We start from the raw sequence: 26,012 nt of genomic DNA on the forward strand, positions 1-26,012 counted from the left end.
GAACATGTGTCCAGGATCTATATAAATAAAAATGTAGATGTTCATTTTTTCAAAATTTTATACCTTTTTTTTCACCAATTGCTTTGAAATTTTGACAACACAGTCTCAAGGCCAGACCATTAAAATGTTGCTGTTCATGTGTCCAGAGTATTAAGTCTTCACCACCACCAATTGCTTTGAACGCTGTTAGCAGACAAAAAAGTTGTATTTATGGGTTATCAGCTGATGATTATGTCACTTCTACAGAATCTGAATTTGCAATTATAGCAAACAAGGTTCATGGCCAGAGAGGGGGGAGAAGAGAACTGGACATAGAGAATGGAAAGGAAGAGATGGGCAGATATGGGGCAGGAGAAGATGGAGAGTGATGGAGAACAAAAGATGGACACAGAAAGGTGGGAGGAGGTGATGGACAGAAAGAGGGGGAGAGATCGGGAGCAGGAGGAAACAGAGAGAGAGGTAGGAGGAGAAGATGTACAGAGAAAGGGGGGGAGGAGGTAATGGAGTGAGAGACGGGGAAGAAGAAGGAGATGGGCAAAGAGAGGGGAGAAGGAGAAGTACAGAGATGTAGGATAGAAGGAGATTGGGATGTATATCAAATTCCCATACATATTAGAAACATGTGTTTTTTTTCTTTTCTTTCATTTCCATGTAACCACACTGAGTCACAGCAATGCATCATCAGGAACAACTAGTTAATCAACCCCCGACACAAACAGAGGGATATTATAAGTTTAATCTGTGTATGTCTGTGGCATAAATGAAAGGTCTTATTTTAATACAGGTTTTTCTTTTTTTTCTTCGTTTTTTCTTTTTTTTCTGTTTTTATACAAAAGCTGGTTTAATCGGGATGGTTCTTAGTTATGTTCCATGAAAGTCTGTTGAGCCATTTAAATGTTGTTAGCTAAATTAAGTAAAAATATTTTTCTCCAGCATGATCTCTTGATATGTGCTACAGAATATTTAACAAAATTGGATAGATATATTAAAAAAAAAAAAATAAATAAATAAAAAAAAATTACTCGAGAGAGTGCAATGGCAGCTCACTTTTTTCTGACTTGATTTAGAATCATCATCACTGCTTAACTTAAAAAGCTTGAAATAAAACTAGTATTTTTAAAAAAGCTTGAAATAAAACTAGTATTTTTAAAAAAGCTGACGCAAAAACCTTCTAAAAAGTATATATATATATGACCTTTAAATTTAATATAAATAGTAATATTTTGAGCCAAGCATCATCTTTTTGGGTTATTTCTAAGTAAATAACGTAAAAGCAGACTAGATCTAAAAATGATAAACTATGAGATTTGAACACAAGTCAGCTATCGTGGTTACTACGGTAAATATCAAAATAATATCAAATCACTGAGTCTAAGTCTTAATTAATTTACTCTGAAAAATTTGCAATTTAGACACAACTGTCAATGGTTCCTACCTTGGCATGACTGTCAGCTCATGCCCCGCACTTGGTCACGTCATGCCCCACTCACCACATACCACACAACGTGTGACTCACGTTCACAGTTTAATGAATTTTGAGTTAGTATGATATCATTGAACAACTGCAGGACAGAATTAAGGAGGGGGAAAAAAAAATTCACGATTTGACATGAGGCATGGTGTTAGATGTTTAGTAAATGCTTTAAACGCCATTTGTCTTCCACTCATTGAATTGTATTACAGTTGGATTGATTTAAGTTCATATTCTTTACTAAAAATAAGGAACACATTTGAACATGAATAAAGCCTGATTTATCTTGGTTAAACTTTATATCTATGAGGTTGCTGGCAGTCGTTAACAAAAGACAGTCGACATGAAGGTTACTGATATGTACCGATTACAACTAAAGAATGAAGCTCAACTCTTATAGTTATGTTGCAATTAAATACCTATGTACTATTTTAGGTCTCTGTTGTGACTTGTTCCAGGGAGTTAAAAAGAAAGTGATCTCCTTTTTTTTTTTTTTTTTTTTTTTTTTTTTTTTTTTTTTTTTTTTTTTTGTGCCGCCTATAATCAGTTGGCAGCCAGCAGCTGATGTGACAACACAAGAAAGTCAAGTGACAAGACATCAATTAACAAGTAATTTTAACCAGACTATCAGATAAATATACGTAAAAGAAATTTGTATAGTGTAAGTGATCAGTATGGAGTCACACAGTCACAAAAAACATGCACTATTTTGTAAATGAAATTACATGTTGTAAGCAAATAGGATAATTGTGATCCATGGAAGGTTCAAAAAATTGCTGACAATTTGAGATTTTGCCAAGTTGACAGCTGTATTATCTGTATTATTTGTGGTTAATTTTACTAACTTACATATGACCATCATGTAATTCCATCAGTGGAGAAGAATGGATTCTATGTTAAATTTTTTTATGGAAGCACTGTAGATAAGCTTACAGTAGCTAAATATGTAAATATAAAATGACTCTGTATGCTAAATTTACATGTATTTCTAAATAACATCCGATGACTCTAGGTATTAAATTGTATATGAAAAGAGAGAAGAACTACCTTGGCTTTCAGAGTGTGGGTCCCTGAGCTTTCCACCTTTTCTTCTCACTTTGGTGTATTCCGGTTCTTTCTGCTGAAAAAATTTCACATAAATATACCAAAACGAAAATTCATGTGAGAAAACTACAAAATAATGAGATAGAATTGCTGCCCAGTACTTACCATTACTGTGTGATATATCAGTACCACAGGTAAACAAATATCAAATAGATAATGCTATTTCAGTTTTCTAATAGGGACTTCCTTGGGGAATGCGGTTACAAAGGAATGTCAAACCCTGAGGTAAGATGGACCCATCTGCCTTGATAATGAAGGAAGATACAGATGAGAGGTGGAGGAGAGACATGCCAGATGGAGTAGGATGTCAAAGATTTTGTATATATATAACTTATCAATATAAGTTCTGTGCCAGCTTCATTCCAGAGATGATGACAGTCAGAAGTAGAAATGGACTGAGAGTTAGAGAAATGAAAGATGCAATCAAGAACTGTGGAAAAACAGAGAGAGAGAGAGAGAGAGAGAGAGAGAGAGAGAGAGAGAGGTGGGGGTGGGGTGGAGGGTGCAGGGGAGCAGAGGGGGGGGGGAGGGAGAGGTTGGAGGTGGAATGATTATGAAGAAGTAAGTGCAAAATGAAAACTGTTGACACAAATATTCCGCACGTCCAGGGCCTCGCTGCGATGGAGCATTTCCTTTCACGCCGATCACCTGCCACCCTACCTAAAACCTCTTTCCTCATTACCTTAGCCAGCTTCATCCTGACCCACAACTTCTTCACTTTTGAAGGCCAGACATACCAACAATTAAAGGGAACAGCCATGGGTACCAGGATGGCCCCCTCGTACGCCAACCTATTCATGGGTCGCTTAGAGGAAGCCTTCTTGGTTACCCAGGTCTGCCAACCCAAAGTTTGGTACAGATTTATTGATGACATCTTCATGATCTGGACTCACAGTGAAGAAGAACTCCAGAATTTCCTCTCCAACCTCAACTCCTTTGGTTCCATCAGATTCACCTGGTCCTACTCCAAATCCCATGCCACTTTCCTTGACGTTGACCTCCACCTGTCCAATGGCCAACTTCACACGTCCGTCCACATCAAACCCACCAACAAGCAACAGTACCTCCATTATGACAGCTGCCACCCATTCCACATCAAACGGTCCCTTCCCTACAGCCTAGGTCTTCGTGGCAAACGAATCTGCTCCAGTCCGGAATCCCTGAAACATTACACCAACAACCTGACAACAGCTTTCGCATCCCGCAACTACCCTCCCGGCCTGGTACAGAAGCAAATAACCAGAGCCACTTCCTCATCCCCTCAAACCCAGAATCCCCCACAGAAGAACCACAAAAGTGCCCCACTTGTGACAGGATACTTTCCGGGACTGGACCAGACTCTGAATGTGGCCCTCCAGCAGGGATACGACTTCCTCAAATCCTGCCCTGAAATGAGATCCATCCTTCATGAAATCCTCCCCACTCCGCCAAGAGTGTCTTTCCGCCGTCCACCTAACCTTCGTAACCTGTTAGTTCATCCCTATGAAATCCCCAAACCACCTTCCCTACCCTCTGGCTCCTATCCTTGTAACCGCCCCCGGTGCAAAACCTGTCCCATGCACCCTCCCACCACCACCTACTCCAGTCCTGTAACCCGGAAGGTGTACACGATCAAAGGCAGAGCCACGTGTGAAAGCACCCACGTGATTTACCAACTGACCTGCCTACACTGTGATGCATTCTATGTGGGAATGACCAGCAACAAACTGTCCATTCGCATGAATGGACACAGGCAGACAGTGTTTGTTGGTAATGAGGATCACCCTGTGGCTAAACATGCCTTGGTGCACAGCCAGCACATCTTGGCACAGTGTTACACCGTCCGGGTTATCTGGATACTTCCCACCAACACCAACCTATCCGAACTCCGGAGATGGGAACTTGCCCTTCAGTATATCCTCTCTTCTCGTTATCCGCCAGGCCTCAATCTCCGCTAATTTCCAGTTGCCGCCACTCATACCTCACCTGTCTCTCAACAACTTCTTTGCCTCTACTCTTCCACCTCGACTGACATCTCTGCCCAAACTCTTTGTCTTTAAATATGTCTGCTTGTGTCTGTATGTGTGGATGGATATGTGTGTGTGTGTGCGCGAGTGTATACCTGTCCTTTTTTCCCCCTAAGGTAAGTCTTTCCGCTCCCGGGATTGGAATGACTCCTTACCCTCTCCCTTAAAACCCACATCCTTTCGTCTTTCCCTCTCCTTCCCTCTTTCCTGATGAGGCAACAGTTTGTTGCGAAAGCTTGAATTTTGTGTGTATATTTGTGTTTGTTTGTGTGTCTATCGACCTGCCAGCGCTTTTGTTTGGTAAGTCTCATCATCTTTCTTTTTAGATATATTTTTTCCACGTGGAATGTTTCCCTCTGTTATATTCATATCATTAATTTGAACCCAACAATGACGTTTGTTATTGTCACTGTTACATTTCGAAGTCTTTTCTGTCGTCTTATTTCCTCCTTCTGTTTTTGCCAGTAGTTTCCCTTTGTATTCACCTTCTGCTTTTTACCGTAATCCACTATACAATTTTATCCCGCCGATATATACTCAACAATACGTAATAATAACCAAACCATAACCAAAAAAATTTTTTTCTTCCGCTACTGCTATAAAATCCACCGTTTCTAGTTCACAAACAGTTCCTTTCAGCTATTAAACAACCTTTTCGGCTAGTTTTAATAACTTTTGCTTTATTTCGATTTCCGTTTTTTCACATCACCGATCATTTTTAGCCGCTTCCCACAGGTTTTAACGTTATTATTTCTCCACCAGACAATTGTTAGCCTCATTTCCATAATCTGCCACCACCATACCACTACTTTTAATACATCCTCACGTAGTTTTTTCGAAATTTTCCCGAATTTCTCCACCCTTTAACGTGTTTTGGCGGCAACACAACCACCTAACCTTTATGCACATCGTTTTCTACCTACACTATTTCACCACAGGATCAACATAACCCAGCTCCAACCAACCCCTTTTCGCCTCTTTTCACACCAGATCTCCATTTGCTTTCTACTTCACCTTTATCTCTCCCCACATATTTTTATATTCATTTTCATTTCAGCCTCACGTTACACTCTCGACCTTCTAGTACCATGTCACCCGCACAACACCCCCACAACGACCCCATTAAGTTTTATTTACATTCCCTCCGCAGACATGCCTTCGCCCTAGCCAGATTACGCTCCCATATTCTATTTTCTCAGGCTTGTCTGACATTTGGCATTACCCCCAAAGGCCTCACACTTAAAGTTCCCATCTCTGGCTGCAACCCTTCCTTCCATCAGTCCCTATACCAGTTCCAAACTGAACAATCCATTGCCCTCACCCACCTAATCCTTCACCTACACATCAACTCAGCCCATGAACACACCCGTCAACTCCTATCCTTAATAAAAGTCCTTAATCTTTCCTCTCCCACATCCACACCGGCTGTTCAGAGCATCCTCCTACAGGCCAACCGTAAATTAGAACAGCATGCCACCCTCCACCTCAAAAAACTATCCAATCTCCTGGTTTCCCACCTCCGGAAAGGCAACTCACTCACCCTTCACAACCTTTCCAGCAAACCTCAACCACCTCTCATTGCACACAAACCCAGTCTCTCCCATCTACTCAATCTCCCACTTCCAGCTCCACTCCCTCCAAAACCTCAAAATTCCTTTCAACACAATCTGGAACCACAACACCCCAATTCAGTAGTTAACCTTTCCTCCAAACCTCTCTCCCAATCCGAAACCTCTGTCCTATCCAAAGGCCTCACCTTCAGCCCCACTCCCAGATTCAACCAAACAGCCCTCGTCAAAGATTTACTGTCCTACACCCGTACTCTCTGCTGGAAATATCACTTTGCCACGAAGAAAAATGATCCTAATCCTACTCCTAATGATCCAACTCCCCAAGACACCATCCAAATTGAACCCTGCCTGGAACAGTTCCGTCCTCCGTCACAGCGGGACCCACCTCCTCTTCCTCAAAATCACCCTCTCCAAACCTTCCAGGAATTTCTGACTTCCAGCCTTGCATCTCAATCCTTCTTAAAAAACCTTAATCCTACACCCAACATCACCACTGCTGAAGCCCAGGCTATCCGTGATCTGAAGGCTGACCGATCCATCGTCATTCTTCCGGCGGACAAGGGTTCCACGACCGTGGTACTTGATCGTCGGGAGTATGTGGCTGAGGGACTGCGTCAGCTTTCAGACAACACCACATACAAAGTTTGCCAAGGTAACCCCATTCCCGATGTCCAGGCGGAGCTTCAAGGAATCCTCAGAACCTTAGGCCCCCTGCAAAACCTTTCACCTGACTCCATCAACCTCCTGACCCCACCGACACCCCACACCCCAACCTTCTACCTTCTTCCTAAAATCCACAAACCCAATCATCCCGGCCGCCCCATTGTAGCTGGTTACCAAGCCCCCACAGAACGTATCTCTGCCTACGTAGATCAACACCTTCAACCCATTACATGCAGTCTCCCATCCTTCATCAAAGACACCAACCACTTCCTTGAACGCCTGGAATCCCTACCCAATCTGTTACCCCCGGAAACCATCCTTGTAACCATTGATGCCACTTCCTTATACACAAATATTCCGCACGTCCAGGGCCTCGCTGCGATGGAGCATTTCCTTTCACGCCGATCACCTGCCACCCTACCTAAAACCTCTTTCCTCATTACCTTAGCCAGCTTCATCCTGACCCACAACTTCTTCACTTTTGAAGGCCAGACATACCAACAATTAAAGGGAACAGCCATGGGTACCAGGATGGCCCCCTCGTACGCCAACCTATTCATGGGTCGCTTAGAGGAAGCCTTCTTGGTTACCCAGGTCTGCCAACCCAAAGTTTGGTACAGATTTATTGATGACATCTTCATGATCTGGACTCACAGTGAAGAAGAACTCCAGAATTTCCTCTCCAACCTCAACTCCTTTGGTTCCATCAGATTCACCTGGTCCTACTCCAAATCCCATGCCACTTTCCTTGACGTTGACCTCCACCTGTCCAATGGCCAACTTCACACGTCCGTCCACATCAAACCCACCAACAAGCAACAGTACCTCCATTATGACAGCTGCCACCCATTCCACATCAAACGGTCCCTTCCCTACAGCCTAGGTCTTCGTGGCAAACGAATCTGCTCCAGTCCGGAATCCCTGAAACATTACACCAACAACCTGACAACAGCTTTCGCATCCCGCAACTACCCTCCCGGCCTGGTACAGAAGCAAATAACCAGAGCCACTTCCTCATCCCCTCAAACCCAGAATCCCCCACAGAAGAACCACAAAAGTGCCCCACTTGTGACAGGATACTTTCCGGGACTGGACCAGACTCTGAATGTGGCCCTCCAGCAGGGATACGACTTCCTCAAATCCTGCCCTGAAATGAGATCCATCCTTCATGAAATCCTCCCCACTCCGCCAAGAGTGTCTTTCCGCCGTCCACCTAACCTTCGTAACCTGTTAGTTCATCCCTATGAAATCCCCAAACCACCTTCCCTACCCTCTGGCTCCTATCCTTGTAACCGCCCCCGGTGCAAAACCTGTCCCATGCACCCTCCCACCACCACCTACTCCAGTCCTGTAACCCGGAAGGTGTACACGATCAAAGGCAGAGCCACGTGTGAAAGCACCCACGTGATTTACCAACTGACCTGCCTACACTGTGATGCATTCTATGTGGGAATGACCAGCAACAAACTGTCCATTCGCATGAATGGACACAGGCAGACAGTGTTTGTTGGTAATGAGGATCACCCTGTGGCTAAACATGCCTTGGTGCACAGCCAGCACATCTTGGCACAGTGTTACACCGTCCGGGTTATCTGGATACTTCCCACCAACACCAACCTATCCGAACTCCGGAGATGGGAACTTGCCCTTCAGTATATCCTCTCTTCTCGTTATCCGCCAGGCCTCAATCTCCGCTAATTTCCAGTTGCCGCCACTCATACCTCACCTGTCTCTCAACAACTTCTTTGCCTCTACTCTTCCACCTCGACTGACATCTCTGCCCAAACTCTTTGTCTTTAAATATGTCTGCTTGTGTCTGTATGTGTGGATGGATATGTGTGTGTGTGTGTGCGAGTGTATACCTGTCCTTTTTTCCCCCTAAGGTAAGTCTTTCCGCTCCCGGGATTGGAATGACTCCTTACCCTCTCCCTTAAAACCCACATCCTTTCGTCTTTCCCTCTCCTTCCCTCTTTCCTGATGAGGCAACAGTTTGTTGCGAAAGCTTGAATTTTGTGTGTATATTTGTGTTTGTTTGTGTGTCTATCGACCTGCCAGCGCTTTTGTTTGGTAAGTCTCATCATCTTTCTTTATATATATATATATATATATATATATATATATATATATATATATATATATATATAATTCTCCAATAAACTTTCAGATGGACACAGGTTATACCATTTTTGAAACAACAAGTTTTAGGTTTTCTATTAAAACAAACTATGAGAAAGAAAATGCTATGCTGTGAAAATGTGTAGTTTTGTTTTCTTTCTCACAGCTGGTTTTAACTACAATAAAAGGCATTATACCATTATCTAAACTCTTCCTCTGTATTTATAATTTAAAAAACAAAAATTTGTTTTCTTCCTCGGAGTTGGTTCTAACAGCAAACCCAAACGTCATTAAAGTTGTACAGTATTCATTTCTTATCAGCAAATGATTAGAATACCACTTAAAATCTGAATCATCTCAAACTTTGTAATGGTATCAGTTGTTGTTGTTGTTGTTGTTGTTGTTGTGGGCTTCAGTCCAGAAACTGGTTTGATGCAGCCCTCCATGCTGCTCTATCCTGCGCAACTTTCTTCATCTCTGAGTAACTACTGCAGCCTACATCCATCTGAATCTGCTTAGTGTATTCAACTCCTAGTCTCCCTCTATGATTTTTACCCTTCACGTTGCCATCCAATAATAAACTGGTGATCCCTTGAAGCCTCAGAATAAGCCCTACCAACCGAGCCCTTCTTCTAGTAAAGTTGTGTCACAAATTCCTCTTCTCCCCAATTCTATTCAGTACCTCCTCATTAGTTATGTGATCTACCCACTTAATCTTCAGCATTCTTCTGCAGCACCACATTTTGAAGGCTTCTATTCTCTCCTTGTCTAAACTAGTTACAGTCCGTGTTTCACTTTCATACATGGGTGCACTCTGTACAAATGCTTTCAGAAAGGACTTCCTGACACTTATATCTATACTCGATGTTAACAAATTTCTCTTCTTCAGAAATGCTTTCCTTGCCATAGCCAGTCTACGTTTTATATCCTCTCTACTTTGACCATCATCAGTTATTTTGCTCCCCAAATACCAAAACTCATCTACTAATTTAAGTGTCTCATTTCCCAATCACTTGATTTGATTAGACTACATTCCATTATCTTCGTTTTCTTTTTTGATGTTCATCTCATATCCTCCTTTCAAGTCACCGTCAATTCCGTTCAACTGCTCTTCCAGGTCCTTTGTTGTCTCTGACAGAATTACAATGTCATCGGCGAACCTCAAAGTTTTTATTTCGTCTCCTTGGGTTTTAATTCCTACTCTGAATTTTTATTTTATTTACTTTACTGCTTGCTCAATATACAGAATGAATAACATTGTGGATAGGCTACAACCGTGTCTCACTCCCTTCCCAACCACTGCTTCCCTTTTGTGCCCCTCGACTCTTATAACTGCCATCTGGTTTCTGTACAAATTGTAAATAGCCTTTTGCTCCCTATATTTTACCCCTGCCACATTCAGAATTTGAAAGAGAGTATTCCAGTCAACATTGTCAAAAACCTTCTCTAAGTCTACAAATGCTAGAAATGTAGGTTTGATTTCCTTAATCTACCTTCTAAGATATGTTATAGGGTCAGTATTGCCTCACATGTTCCAACATTTCTACGGGATCCAAACTCATCTTCCCTGAAGTTAGCTTCTACCAGTTTTTCCATTTGTATGTAAACAATTGGTGTTAATATTTTGCCACCGTGACTTATTAAACTGATAGTTCGGGAATTTTCACACCTGTCAACACCTGCTTTCTTTGGGATCGGAATTATTATATTCTTCTTAAGGTCTGAAGGTATTTCACCTGCCTCATACATCTTGCTCACCAGATGGTAGAGTTATGTAGGACTGGCTCTCCCAAGGCTATCAATAGTTCTAATGTAATGTTGTCTATTCCCGGGGCCTTGTTTCGATTTAGGTCTTTCAGTGCTCTGTCAAATTCTTCACACAGTATCATATCTCCCATTTCATCTTCATCTATGTCCTCTTCCATTTCCATAATATCACCCTCAAGTACATCACCCTTGTATAGAACGTCTGTATATTCCTTCCAACTTTCTGCCTTCCCTCCGTTGTTTAGAACTGGTTTCCTATCTGAGCTCTTCATATTCACACAAGTGGTTCTCTTTTCTCCAAATGTCTCTTTATTTTTCCTGTAGGAAGTATCTATCTTACACCTAATGATATATGCCTCTACGTTCTTACATTTGTCCTCTAGCCATGTCTGCTTAGCCATTTTGCACTTCCTGTTGACCTCATTTTTGAGATGTTTGTATTCCTTTTTGCATACTCCATTAACTGCATATTTATATTTTCTTCCTTCATCAATTACGTTCAATCAATCTCTCTTCTGTTACCCAAGGATTTCTAATAGCCCTCTTCTTTTTACCTACTTGATCCTCTGCTACCTTTAGTATTTCATCTCTCAAAGCTACCCATTCTTCTTCTGCTGTATTTCTTTCATCCTTACTTGTCCGTCATTCCCTAGTGCTCTCTCTGAAACTCTCTACAACCTCTGGTTCTTCCAATTTATCCAGATCCCATCTCCTTAAATTCCCACCTTTTCGCAGTTTCTTCAATTTTAATCTACAGTTCATAACCAACAGATTGTGGTCAGAGTCCATATCTGCCCCTGGAAATGTCTTACAATTTAAAACCTGGTTCCTAAATCACAGTCTTAATCTATACGAAACCTTCCAGTGTCTCCAGGCCTCTTCCACATATTCAACCTTCTTTCATGACTTTTAAATCAAGTGTTAGCTATGATTAAGTTATGGTCTGTGCAAAATTCTACCAGACAGCTTCCGCTTACATTCCTTACTCCCATTCCTTATTCACCTACAACTTTTCCTTCTCTTCCTTTTCCTACTATCGAATTCCAGTCCTCCATTACTTAAATTTTCGTCTCCCTTCACTATCTGAATAATTTATTTTATCTCATCATACATTTCTTCAATCTCTTCATCATCTGCGGAGTTAGTTGGCATATAAACTTGTACTACTGTGGTAGGCGTGGGCTTCGTGTCTATTTTGGCTATCATAATGCGTTCACTATGCTGTTCGTAGCAGCTTACCCACACTCCTATTTTTTTATTCATTACTAAACCTACTCAATTAGCAGATTAAAACCATATGAAACAATGTCATTGAAGCTACTATCCTAACAGATGCAGCAGCTGGAGAGGTATCCCTGTATATCAATGAATCAAACTGACTTAACCTTTCCATATAAGCAATCAGGGTTTTGTTTCCAACAACAATAAACAAAGCTCGAGGTTGGACATTCAAATATATTCGAACTGATTATGATCAACGTGTTTTTAGCATGCTCAATTGTATGTGCCCTTTCATTTAATCTTATGACACAGTATACCTAAAACTAAAACATGAATTTTTTGCATCGTCAGTTTCATCTCATCCTTTCATGACCTGGTAGCTCAGAAAACCAGTTCGTACTCTTACCATATGTCATTAAAAAAAAATGTTGTAGATACTGAAGTATTATTATAATGCATTGTGTACAAAAAATTAAAAAAATACTTAAAACAATAGAAACGAAGGACAGAAACAAGGGAGTCTTTTCCATTCATATTCTACATTATTTAATTGTAATCTTATGTCTAAACTTTCAGAATGGGAAAGGTAGCAATGAGCAGCCACAATTTGCATCCTGGTACAATTCCCAGAGATACCCCTGATTAGTATTGATATTCAGCTCCAGTTCCCATACACATTTAACCAGTTGCAAAGCATTGTTGGGTTCACTATTCGAATATAATGAAAAGATGATGATGTGAATGAAAAGGAGAGAGTGGGGAAATCTGTTAATGCAGGGCAAGTTCATATCTCTAGAATTAAGAAAAAATGAAGATAATACTGGCCAGCAATTCAGTCCCACAATTAAAAAAAAATTAAATAACTCAGATATTTACTGTATTTTCTTTGAAGAAAGCAGTTATCACAAAAACCATAATGTGATTAAAAGATATTGATATAGTGAGAAAAATTAACAACCAACTAACTTACATGTCTAAATTTGTAGCTCTCTGCTCCTGACAGCTTTGGATCATGATACACAAAAGATCCCCGGACAGAATGGTATGGACCACTGTACACATTTCCACTGTAAGTGCTTTCACTGTATGGTGGCTTTGCCAGCTGGAAAGTTGCATATGGACATATATCTTCAATGTAATCTGCAAAAGCAAAATTGAATATAGAAAATCACTTAGGATCTATTTTTACTATGGAACAAATACATAGATATGATTCATATAAAATTAGTAAAATTTTAGTTAGGAATCTTCTGCAACAGCAAAAAGTCATTGATTTCACTAAATGTGTCTGTGATTACTTCAAAGCATTTTCAGCAGTCATGCTGAAGTTTCCTTGCTTCTCGCTAATGTGTTCTAACAGGCACTGGTATCAGTTTTCATCATGTACAGCAGTGCACCATACAACATGTAAAGTATTGTACATGGTTGTGTTAGTTTTCAGTGTAACATTACTAATTATGCACAGCATCATGAAAACTGCTTAGCTTATCATTAAGTAATATGAAATTTTCTTAGGAGGAAGTGGATAGTAATACACAACCAGAGAAAGCTAGCATGGGTGCAGATAGTGTAGCTACCTCCTCCTTGATAGCTCCAGCCTCTCCTTTCCTCTCTCCTCTTCAATGCTCAACCAGTGCACCCCAACCGAAACAAAACTAATGCCAGGCAGGCCATGGTACTGATAGAATGCAGTTCACGTGTATTTATATGAGGCCAGGTGCACTTTTGTGAATGTGTGCACATTCTTTGAAGAAGCTGAGCAGCAATGTTATTTCTTGTTTATATTTATATACTGCTTTTTCATGTTTCACTCATTCACATGCTGTATTCTGTAAATCTTGCCATGAATGAGAGCTTTCACGGATGTGGAACTAGTCAAGTTACACATAAACATGCAGAAGTAGCCACTGCTGTAAAGTATACAAACACAAAATTATGACTACCAGTAACTGTACTAACACTGATCATTATGGGGTATTACTTCCAGACTATTGGTACTTTAAATATATATATATAACAGGCTACTTTGAAAATGCCACTGCTCTTTCTCTTATACAAGACCATTTTTTTTTAAAGAAACATCTAATACTTCAAACAAAGCAGTTATGTAATTTAACATAGATCACTATCAGTTGTCTATATGCTATAAAAGTCAAGATTTGTTTAATACAAACCTTAGAGTTATGTGGAATTTTCACCTCTAAGTCTAAATATTCTGATAAATTGTATGTGTCATTGCTAATGAGATACTACTCCACTCTGAAGTCTAAATATGGATGCATAGTCTATATGGAAATTATTTTTACTTCTAGTATTGTGGCTGTTAATGGCAGAGTTCATCATAATTTCATTTTTGTTATCAGTCACAAATACTGTCAGGAAGAATATGTACCAACACGTAAGTGTAAGATACAACTAGAGGTTATCAGTGTACATGTGGTATTTGCAGTAGGACAAAACTGGTAACACATCATTTATATACAATGAAAAGAGTATATGACATAATGCCGACCCTGGGGGATGCCTAATACTACCTGCCTCCATTGTGGCATGACGTATTGCTGGTGGGATGTCAGATATTAGCGAAAACTTTGCACTGCACTTGTCGAGAAATTGAGAATGCTAAGTCTGGCAAGTAAAATGTCAAAGCTGACATTGTCAAATGCATTACTGAACTGTAATAAGCTCATAATAGTTGCTTCTTGTGCATCCATGGCAAGCTTCAGATCATTTGTTACCTTTATTAAGGCAGATGTTATGTTTTAATGTTTACACAAACCTGAGTGGTATTCGTCTAGTGATTTGTTCGTAATTAGGTAGTTTGTTAGCTGGTTGTGGACTATATATTCTAAGGCCTTGGACAGTGCAGGAAGAATGTAAGTAGGTCAATTGGAGGGTGCAGTGGGAATGTCCTTTTCAGGTGATGGCTTAAGTAGGCTCTGTTTCCGGCCTCAGCGAAAAAACATATGGTTAAAGAGTGGATGATATCTGTTATAGTGGGCAGTAGTGGTTAAATGATAAGCTTTATAAATTGGGCTGTGATGCATCATGTCCAGTAGACACTGATCTGATACTCCTGATGGCTTTTTAATGGTATTGCAAACGGCATGCTTTAGATAGAGTTTTCTATGGCTACAGCTGTTTACCCCCATGAAGTAATCAATGAATCTCTATTTCAGTTGTAGTTCAATTGTGGTTTTGTGTAATGTGAAATACCAGGTTCAGTTCATTGACTGAGACAATTAAATCAGCTGAAGCTTTTACTTTGCCCACATTAAGACCACTCCGGTTTTTCCACAGGACACCTGGTCTATTCCTATTGTTACTTAATGTATGGACATGCCTGAGTTTTGCATTTCTCACAGCTTGATTGACTCTGTTTTGCTTCTGCTTGTTGCAATATGATTTTCAGACATGGGGTATAGTTTGTATGCCTGATGTGCAGCGTCTTTGAGATTCATGAGCTGTTTTATTTCTTCTGTTAGCCAAACTGTAGGTTTCTTTCTTACTTTTCTGGTCTTTAGGGGGGCATATTTGTCATATATATGAGTATGTTTATTAATAAATTCATGACTTTTTCATTTATGTCTGAGAAGGAAATAGATGATTTCCACCAAACTATTTATTGCACCTCAGTAGCAAGTTCAGACAAATTAATGCCTTTCGCATCTCGGTATATTGTCAGTTGCAGTTTCATTCTCGGACATTCTAGTAAGTATTCATTCATTCCAGTGAGTATTATATTCATTATAGTGAATATTATATCATGGGCAGACATGCCAAGTGCAGGTATTTGAGAGCTGTGAATTACACTGGAGATTTCACTGGGGGGAAAAAAAACATCTGCTTGAATTTCACACTGGTAGGATTATTGTATAGTCAATTTCAGACTTGAAAGAGCAGTTTTGAAGCAGGTAAACACACCTACTTTACAAGGTTTGTAGAAGAGGCATATTAGGCACTTTCTGTTATGGGATTTTATCTCTATGAACATATATTCCACTTGTTCCTTTTCATTAATGAGTGTGGCACAGTAGGTGATAAATTAAAGTGTATGTATGCCACTACTCCACCACCTCGCCAGTAACAACTGTTGTGTCTTAGAAAGATGCAGCAGTCTATAGATTTACCAAATTTGTAAGAATACTTGTTTTGATCCATGTTCCCAAAGAAGTATTATATGGATATCTATGTCTTGATATATATGACAAAACTTGTTGAGATGAGCTGGCAGAGATTGGACATTTGTGTGTGCAATATGGAGCTTAGTGCACTCAGGTGCGAAGCTCACAAGGATGCCACTGCTGGATATTAGCGACTCTGGGACAGGGAAGGGAAGGGTAGGGGTAGGGGAGGGCTGGGTTGGGATGGACTGGGGGTGGGGATTGGGGATTGGGGTGGAGGGGGTGGGGGGGGGGGAAGGAGGGTTGCAAAGTATACATACCGGGGCATTTTGAGATAGGGCATCAGGGTCCCTGTAAGTGAAAGTGGCAGGTATCTTCAGGGAGGAGGGAGGTTTTGTGGCCAAAGCCAGCAGGCTTTGCACTGGTCACTGAGTAACTGACTGGAGACAGGAGAAGAAACTCATGAAACAGAGCTAGGATAATCTGTGTGCAGAAGTACTGAAAGAAATAAAAACATAATAAAAATAGTATACACTATTAATGGTCCTGCTGCTTGCGTTGGTTGAGATCCAATGACTGTTAGCAGAATATGGAATCGGTGGGTTCAGGAGGGTGATACGGAACGCCGTGCTGGATCCCAATGGCCTCTTATCACTAGTAGCAGAGATGACAGGCATCTTATCTGTATGGCTGTAACGGATTGTGCAGCCACGTCTCGATCATTGAGTCAACAGATGGGGACGTTTGCAAGACAACAACCATCTGCACGAACAGTTCGACGATGTTTGCAGCAGCATGGACTATCAGCTCGGAGACCATGGCTGCGGTTACCCTTGACGCTGAATCACAGACAGGAGCGCCTGCGATGGTCTACTCAACGACAAACCTGGGTGCACGAATGGCAAAATGTCATTTTTTCGGATGAATCCAGGTTCTGTTTACAGCATCATGATGGTCGCATCCGTGTTTGGCGACATCGCGGTGAACGCACATTGGAAGCGTGTATTCGTCATCGCCATACTGGCGTATCACACAGCGTGATGGTATGGGGTGCCATTGGTTACACGTCTCGGTCACCTCTTGTTAGCATTGACGGCACTTTGAACAGTGGACGTTACATTTCAGATGTGTTACGACCTGTGGCTCTACCCTTCATTCGATCCATGCGAAACCCTACATTTCAGCAGGATAATTCATGACCACATGTTGCAGGTCCTGTACGGGCCTTTCTGGATACAGAAAATGTTCGACTGCTGCCCTGGCCAGCACATTCTCCAGATCTCTCACTAATTGAAGACGTCTGGTCAATGGTGGCCGAGCAACTGGCTCGTCACAATACACCAGTCACTACTCTTGATGAACTGTGGTATCGTGTTGAAGCTGCATGTGCAGCTGTACCTGTACACGCCATCCAAGCTCTGTTTGACTCAATGCCCAGGCGTATCAAGGCCGTTATTACGGCCAGAGGTGGTTGTTCTGGGTACTGATTTCTCAGGATCTATGCACCCAAATTGCGTGAAAATGTAATCACATGTCAGTTCTAGTATAATATATTTGTCCAATGAATACCCGTTTATCATCTGCATATCCTCTTGGTGTAGCAATTTTAATGGCCAGTAGTGTATTTTATACAATCACCAAATAAAAATGGAATCAAGACAGTAAATTAGTCATCTGAATTAGAGCCCAGTGAGAGTAGTGAAGTAATAGTGAAATAAAACATGAAATTTATAATAAGTGCTAAAAGTAAAAATAAACAAAAAAGGATAACAACAGAAACTGTTTTAAGGGAGGTATTACAATAATAAATTATTTCTTTACAAAATAAAGACACAAAAATTACAATAATAAATTATTTCTTTACAAAATAAAGACACAAAAATAAATATACAAACTAGAAGCAGCAAGAAATGACATGCTTTTAGCTTCTAAAGCACAGGCATTGAAGTTCATCTGTGTTGCAGACTGGTCTTTACAAATTGTCGGCCTTCAACATTATTCTGCCATCATTTATTCTCTTGATTGTGTCTGATTTGGAAAATGCCACCTTTACTTGTATCATAAACTGCTTATTATGAGAGCAATGAATATGAGAATTGGTAGCAGAAATAAGAATGAGAAGGTGAGAGAACTATAAGGGAAAGATGGAAACAGGGAGTGTGCTGTAAGTTATGACAAAATAGTGAGTGAATGTCAGTCAGAAAGCAATCAAACCCAGCAATTTCTAGTGATATGTGTCAGTGTAACTTCATGCATATTTCTGCAATATGTGTTTTTCCCTTAGAAGTTGTGTGCGAAGTTAATGTGGACCTAAAGAAAAGAGTGTTGGCTTATTCTGCACATTTTTAATCCCCGTTATTTATAAAATTATCTTCTTGACACAGTACTTAATGTAAATACAGTATTGATTCCGCAAAAGTAACCAGTGAGAACATTGTGCAAAGCAGATAAATGCATATTATACAGTGGCCTCTTTAAGGATTTCAGAATTCTTACACTACCTCCCAGTATGTTTACTATTTCAATGTTTTTTTTTAACAGTAAAAATCAGTTTCTTATGAACTATGATGTATAAAATCACAACACAAGACACAAAAGTAGTTTTCATGTACTGTCTCCTTGTCCAGAGTTACGTGTGCAGTTATATACACTGATACAAAGTTAGTTATCAGGTTACCATCTAACAGAAGGCAAGAAATTGGAAATGACCACCAATAAAAACATTGCTCATCAGCCACTCCCACAATCCAAATATCTAGATTGAAGGACTGAAAAGATCTGGCAGCAATGTGGCAACTTTCCATTGTTAGGCTGCATTAGAAATAGTAATGCATTATAAACAGGACTCTGTACTTACAGATGTATAAGGGGCAATTAAATAGTCTCTATTAGAAGACTGTACAGTCCAGAATTGGTACGCCAACCAGGCAAAATCACTATGAGCATTGTGGCAATCATCCCACTGATGCACGAGGTTGAATGTACCCACTTGGTAAAACACTATGTCCTCCATTGTAGAGAAGTCAGGAACTACCTGCTGCACAACCTCATACAGGAGGAATTGTTGACACTTCAAGGACTTTTTTAAGGAGCCGAAGGTGTGATATTCCCATGGGGAGAGATCATGACCTTATGGTGGGTGCTTGATGTCTCCCACTTGAGCCACCCAGTTTAGGCTGACCTCCCAGATCAACCAGCGGTCTGTGTTGGATCGCGACCAGCACACAACTTGGTTCATCATTTTGTAATAGTGGTTTTCAACAGATATGCTACCTCATGTACATTTTTCATTCCCTGATGGATATCTACCAGTGTTCCAGCAACAAAGAAAAGAATAACAGCTTGTTGGTCCTGGACACATTTGGTAATTACTTTGCTACAGTTCATATTTCTGCATTCACTGCTTGCATGTTGGAAAAGTACGAATGGTGACCTAATCCCATCCCTACATGTCAGTGCTTTCATACCCACATCACAGTTGCACTAAATTGCATATACACTGTAGCAATGCCCTCTAATGGAAACTTTTGATTGCCCCTTACTGATAGCTGATTTCCTTTCAAAAATACCATTGTAATCAGTCAGTTGTTTTCAAAGTAGCAACTTTGTATCTAGTTTACTGTGTTAAAAAATACAATGGCTATGGATTAATTTCCTTTGACTTGGTTGTCTTTCATTAGTGTATACCTTAACTTCTTGCATATCCCTAAAGAGTCTCCTCCTTGATGTATCCGCAGAACAGGATGAATGAATGAATAAATGAATTGTAAGCAGGATGAAAAAGGAACAGATCTTACCTGCCGAATCAGTCTTGTAGCTCCCAGAGTCTATGCTGAGTGCCTGCTGACCACTACCTACTCGGACAGCGAGGTACTGCTGGTCCCTATTCTGTTGATTCTGCATTTGTGCCACAGATGGAGACTCACCCATCTGTGCACTGTCATTTTGTAATTCTGAAATTAAAATGTTTCCTTGTTGTCATTAACATACATTTTAACAACAGTGTACTAACAATTAAGTAAAAATACTTACTCTTTTTTCTAATAAATGCTGCTACTCCAACAAGCCCCAGTAAGAATATAAGGGATACTACAATTGGCACAATAACACTTACATTAGCATAAAAAGGCACTTCTCTTGTATGCAGAACTGGGGGCGCAATCTCTGGTATCACTGTGGCTGAAATAAGAGATAATAAAAGGTTAGATAACAACTATAGAAATATTAATCTAATAAATATTTTATGGGTGCAATCAAATGCCTGCCAGGAGAAATTTTAAAAATTAATTAGGATTTTTAAATAAATGCCCTTGGAGCTAAAACATGGGAAGAAACAATAAGAAAATGTTGGAGTGGTGAATAACTTCAAAATCAATCATTCAAAACAATTAAGTTTGTATTGGGAATACAGGAATCAATATACTACAGTTTAATTTTGACATGTATATGTCTTCTCAGCAGAGAAAAGGTTATCAGGACTGATGTGCTGTGATAACAGATAAAGTTGTACTGCAGACTGTAAGAAGTGAGATTGATATGAGTGACTAAGAAAAAGAAAACGTAAATTTTGTTTTCTTATAGAACTCTCTCTTTGATAACAACTTACTCTCCCTGCACTTCCAGAGTACACATGCAAGGACGAGGTAAAAAATACTTATCCTCAGATAGAGGTTACTTTGATAGCAATGTAGTTTTATTCTTGTTGTGTTCTATCTATTCCATTTAGCTCAGATCAATGTAATCTGCTTTGTGTGTTCAGGGAACTGCACCATACATAATGATGAGACAGTAGCCAATGATGACAGTGAACTGGCCTCAGGTTTCTCACTGATTGGAAAATTTGAAGCCAGCTAACACAGTAATTGTCAGCCAGAATGTAAATATGTTTCCCCTAAGCATATAGTAGATGTGGAAGTAAAACTTAGTAACTATATTGTAAGACAAACTATAGAAATAATAAGCCATCCCCTGAACTGCCTTATAAACTGGATGTTTGAAGAAAGTGTCTTTCCTGACTTTTTAAAGCTAACTGTAATTGTATATCTGTGCATAAAAAGGGAGATAGGGAATCACCAGAAATTTATGGACTGCTTTCTATAGTCCCCATAATACGTAAAGTCATTGATGTGATAATGAAAAAGCAACTAAATGAATATTTTGTGAACAATCACAAATTAAATCAGTCCCAATATGGATTTTATGAAGGTCAGACCACAATTAAAGCAGTGCAGGATATTAGCGGGGGAGGAGGCGGGGGGGGGGGGGGGGGGGCTTTGACTCAATATCACATAATATTCTTGTAAATAAACTAAAACATTATGGAATAACACATATGAAACTAGCATTATTAAAAATCATACTTGAAATGATTGTATAATGTATTTTGTAGCTACTGTTGTGCATGAAAGCAGCTTATGCATAAGATATTGGATAACCAGTTTATAAGTAGCCAGGTGAAAGTGATTTCTATGCACACTTATTCAAAATTACAATAACACACTGCGTACATTAAATATTTATATACTTTCATAAATTTAAATATTCTTCAAGGGAGTAAAAGCACTGATGCAATAATATGACTTTCAAGATTTTCTGAAGTTCTGACCTCAGTAATTGCTGTTATGTTTTTGGGAAGTTGTTATAAAGTTTAACTCCCATGTGGGAAGTAAAGTTTTGGCACAGGGATGTGTTGAATTGGCTCATATGCAAGTTTTTGTTTTGTCTGATAAAGTGATCATGAATCTCAGTTTCTTTCCTTTTTTTCCCAATCCTTACCTATTACATTTATTTCAAAGAATATAAGGATTTCCATAATGTACATGGAGTCATCAAAGATGGGGGTCAAGTTAAGGCTTGTTTACACACTTGACGCCATGCATTCTACAACAGCCAATGAGCATTCAGTAGTATTCAGAGCACACCACTGGGAACACTGTAGCCACTGTGAGCAGAGGGTTATTTAGTGATTTTTTTAAATCCTATCTGTTGTGAGTTGTCATGGGTGATGATGGTGCTAAGTGACAAATTCTACAAAAACAAGGAACTGATAATAGACTTTCTACAAACACAAATTACATGTATGCAAGTACTGCAACAATTGCTTGGAATGAACAATACTTCAACCTCGTCAATGGCTCAATCTACGTGGACTGCCATTGTTCATGAATTGGATTGTAATGAGCCTTTTTTGCAGTTTGAATGTTCTGATAGCTTCTTTAGAGTTCTCCCAGAAAGTGATGCGGTATTTCAGGTGAGAATGAAAGTAGGCATGATATGCCTTCTTTACTGTTTCCTCACTACAGCAGGGTCTTAGTGAGTAAAGGAGGGAACAGGTCTTGCTTTTCTTTAAGGCAGTCAATATTTTTATTCCATTTTACATTGTTTTACAGCTACAGTGCTACGAAATTGGATTCTATGCTAGTTCATTGTTGATAGAGAGAAATGAGATGTACATATCCTTGTTTGGAGCATTGTGAAATTTTAGTGTGATAATTTTTTTACTATGTACTAAAAACTGATTATTTCAGTAGAATGCAAATGGTTCTGACAGACAAGAACAAAAAAATCAGACTTTCTGAAGGTCTTAAGAGGAGTGCTTATGGATCGGTACTCATACCTTTTTTGTTCATTGCTTATGTTAATGACATGCCTAGTCTACTACCTTTCAAAGCAGTAATGTATGCAGATGATATCCACAATTTATCACTTCCCATACTGACTCAAATGCTATGGAGGAAATTACTGAACTCACGATGGAAAAGTCATCTTCCTGGTTTCAGGCAAATGAATTAACACCAGACAATAGCAAAACTGAGAGTACAGCATCTTCCCTGAAAGGTGCAGGTAATGCCTGCCATGGCAAAGACTCTGTCAAATTATTAGGTATCTGCCTCAATACCAAATTAAACTGGAACACAAACAAATATAATTTATACAGCAAACTATCCCATGCATTGCACCTAATCAGGAAATTAAACACTCATGTTAGTACAAAACAACTACTGTTTACTTATTATGCCTTCCTCCACATGCAAATCAACTATGACAAAATTATGTGGGGTAGCTCTGCTAGAGCAAGAAGAGTTTTTCTTTGCCAGAAGAAAGCTATTCGATGCATATAAAACAATGTAAATAACTACAGACCCATCACAATTTCCTCCTGCATCTCTAAAGTACTGGAAAACGTTATGTATGAGAAACTTATGAAATTTATAAATAAAAACAGCATCCTATGTAATGAACAACATGGATTCAGAAATAAGAGGTCAACAACAACTGCTGTCTATGAGTGCATCAATTCCACCCTAAACCTGATGGACAAAAAACAGGAAACAATAGGAGTCTTTATTGACTTGTCAAAAGCTTTTGACATGGTGGACCATAAAATTCTGCTATCAAAGCTAGAAAGATATGGTATACGAGGTCTGTCCAACAAGTGGATCAGTTCCTTCCTGACAAATCGTATGCAGGCAGTGTGCGTCAAGCACACAAATATTGAATTAAAAACCGTATCTAATCACTTATCTGACTATAAACAAATAAAATGTGGTGTACCCCAAGGATCCGTATTGGGACCCCTTCTGTTTCTTCTGTACATAAATGATCTAAGCTTAAATATTGATGCACACAAAACAATCATATTTGCAGATGACACCACGATTCTACTAAAAGGAGACGACGGTGAACAGTTACAGCAGACAGTAAACATGGTCACAAAACAACTTAGCAGCTGGGCACAGAGTAATCAGGTTGTAATAAACAGTAAGAAAACCGTTGCTCTAAAATTCCACAATATTCCTAACAAGGACATGTTTATCCCATCAGTCTCTATCAATGACGAACCAGTTGGTAACAGTACTGAAACCAAATTCTTAGGACTTTGGCTGCAGAGTAACATCAGATGGAATAAGCATATTGAATATCTCAACGCAGAACTGAGCAAAACATGTTACCTTCTTTGTTCACTAAAATCATTCTGTAGTGAGAAAACAGTATTGAATGCATATCATGCGTACTTTCATTCTCGTCTTAGATATGGGGTCACCTTCTGGGGAAACTCTAAAACAGCTAATATCACTTTTAAACTACCAAAAAGGGCCATTAGAATCTTGTTTGGGTGCAAGCCTAGAGACTCTTGTAAACCCCTGTTTAAGAAATCTGGTATTCCTCCATTACCGTTTGTATACATTATGGAAACCCTTTTTTTCTTGAAATTAAATTTAATAGGCAAGAGCCGGAGACTGTAAAAAAACTGTGATATACATGAGCACTTTACCAGACAAAACAGAAACTTACATATGACTCAAATCAGCACAGCACTGTGCCAAAAAGGTACTTTTCACGTGGGAGTTAAGCTTCATAACAAACTTCCTGAAAACATAAAAGCTATCACTGAGGTCAATACATTTGGAAAATCTCTAAAGTCATATTTACAGCATCACTGCTTTTACTCCATTGAAGAATATTTAAATTTATGAAATGTGTTATATAAATACTTACGTGTAAAGTGTATTATTGTAACCTTAAATATGTATGCCTTGAAATGAATTTCAGCCTGCATATTTATAACTTGACTTGTCCAATGTCTTATGCATAAGCTGCTATGTAGACAACATGACCAATAATAATAATAATAATAATAATAATAATAATAAAGTGTCTTAACAGCCAATACTGCTTGCAAAATGCATTTTGCTGAAAACAAAATGATGACTGTCCAATATCTACACATATTTCACACCTTTATGCACACAAGGTCAGTTGGGATAAACATGATACTAGACCAAAAATTAACTGTTATAGAACTACGAACATGAAATATTTGAATATTCCCTGGATGAGACTAAATAAATAAATTATGCAAATTACACTGTGGGATGAGTAAGTTGAAAACTAATAAGTTTAGAAAAGTTATAAAAGAAACTAGATGAAAAGAAAAGCTTTTCACATTGTTGATGAATTTGTAATAAGGGATATAAGTAATTTTAAACAAACAGTTCCTATGTGTATTACTCCTAAGAGTGTGTATATAACAACTCTTTATAGTATAACTGATTTAACATGTATATCATAGGTGTAATCAAAGGGCATTTATGCAGCTGCATACTAGGTAATACAACCAGCATTTCAACAGAGATAACATACATATGTAACAGTGGACAGTGCCTTTTGCAGTTTGAAAACTGGCTAACGGGCTTATGAATAAATAAACATGTGCAGTTGGTGCATGGGAAGACATACAACAAATCTCTTTCTCGTAGCACTTAATGGCATAATTCCTACTAATACTCCACTGGTGGATATTCAATAACATCTTTATTATCAATATCAAATTTTAAGTTACACAGACTCTTAGGCAGTTTTTAGTCACCTCAGACCTCTGTCCTCACTATTAGACTATTAGTAAATGCATAAAAAGTTGTGTAAAATTAATAACAAGTTGTAAACTATTTATTTTATTGCTTTGTATTATTAGTTGTAAATGTAATAATTCCAGCTGCAAAAGAACTGCTAAGGTTCCGGGAAGGGGAGCAAGTGGGCAGCAGTGTGTGTGTGTGTGTGTGTGTGTGTGTGTGTGTGTGTGTGTGTGTGTGTGTGTTGTTCTTGTACAAATACACTGAAGAACCAAAGAAACTAGTTCGCCTGCCTAATACCGTGTAGGGCCCCCACAAGCATGCAGAAGTGCTGCAACATGATGTGGCATGGACTCAACTAATGTCTGAAGTAGTGCTGGAGGGAATTGACACCATGAATCCTGCATCTGTAAGAGTACAATGGGGTGGAGATCTCTTCTGAACAGCACGTTGCAAGGCATCCCAGATTTGTTCAATAATCATCATGTCTGGGGAGTTTGGTGGCCAGTGGAAGTGTTTAAACTCAGAAGAGTGCCCCTGGAGCTGCTCTGTAGCAATTCTGGATGTGTTGGGTGTCGCATTGTACTGCTGTAATTTCCCAAGTCTGTCAGAATGGA

General features: G+C 39.4%; 1 protein-coding gene across 1 annotated transcript in view; it reads right to left on the reverse strand.

The window, feature by feature from the left end:
• The window catches only part of LOC126263571 (Down syndrome cell adhesion molecule-like protein Dscam2), a 371,182-nt gene that overhangs the window by 36,429 nt on the left and 308,741 nt on the right, over positions 1-26,012 (reverse strand). Inside the window, exons 29-32 of the mRNA XM_049960663.1 lie at positions 20,075-20,221; positions 19,840-19,995; positions 12,889-13,058; positions 2,519-2,591 (exon numbers count right to left, since the gene is read on the reverse strand). Of these exons, the coding sequence (XP_049816620.1) occupies positions 2,519-2,591; positions 12,889-13,058; positions 19,840-19,995; positions 20,075-20,221 (546 nt within the window). The remainder of the gene's footprint in view (positions 1-2,518; positions 2,592-12,888; positions 13,059-19,839; positions 19,996-20,074; positions 20,222-26,012) is intronic.

The sequence above is a fragment of the Schistocerca nitens genome, chromosome 6, assembly GCF_023898315.1.
Source record: "Schistocerca nitens isolate TAMUIC-IGC-003100 chromosome 6, iqSchNite1.1, whole genome shotgun sequence".
NCBI lineage: Eukaryota > Metazoa > Arthropoda > Insecta > Orthoptera > Acrididae > Schistocerca > Schistocerca nitens.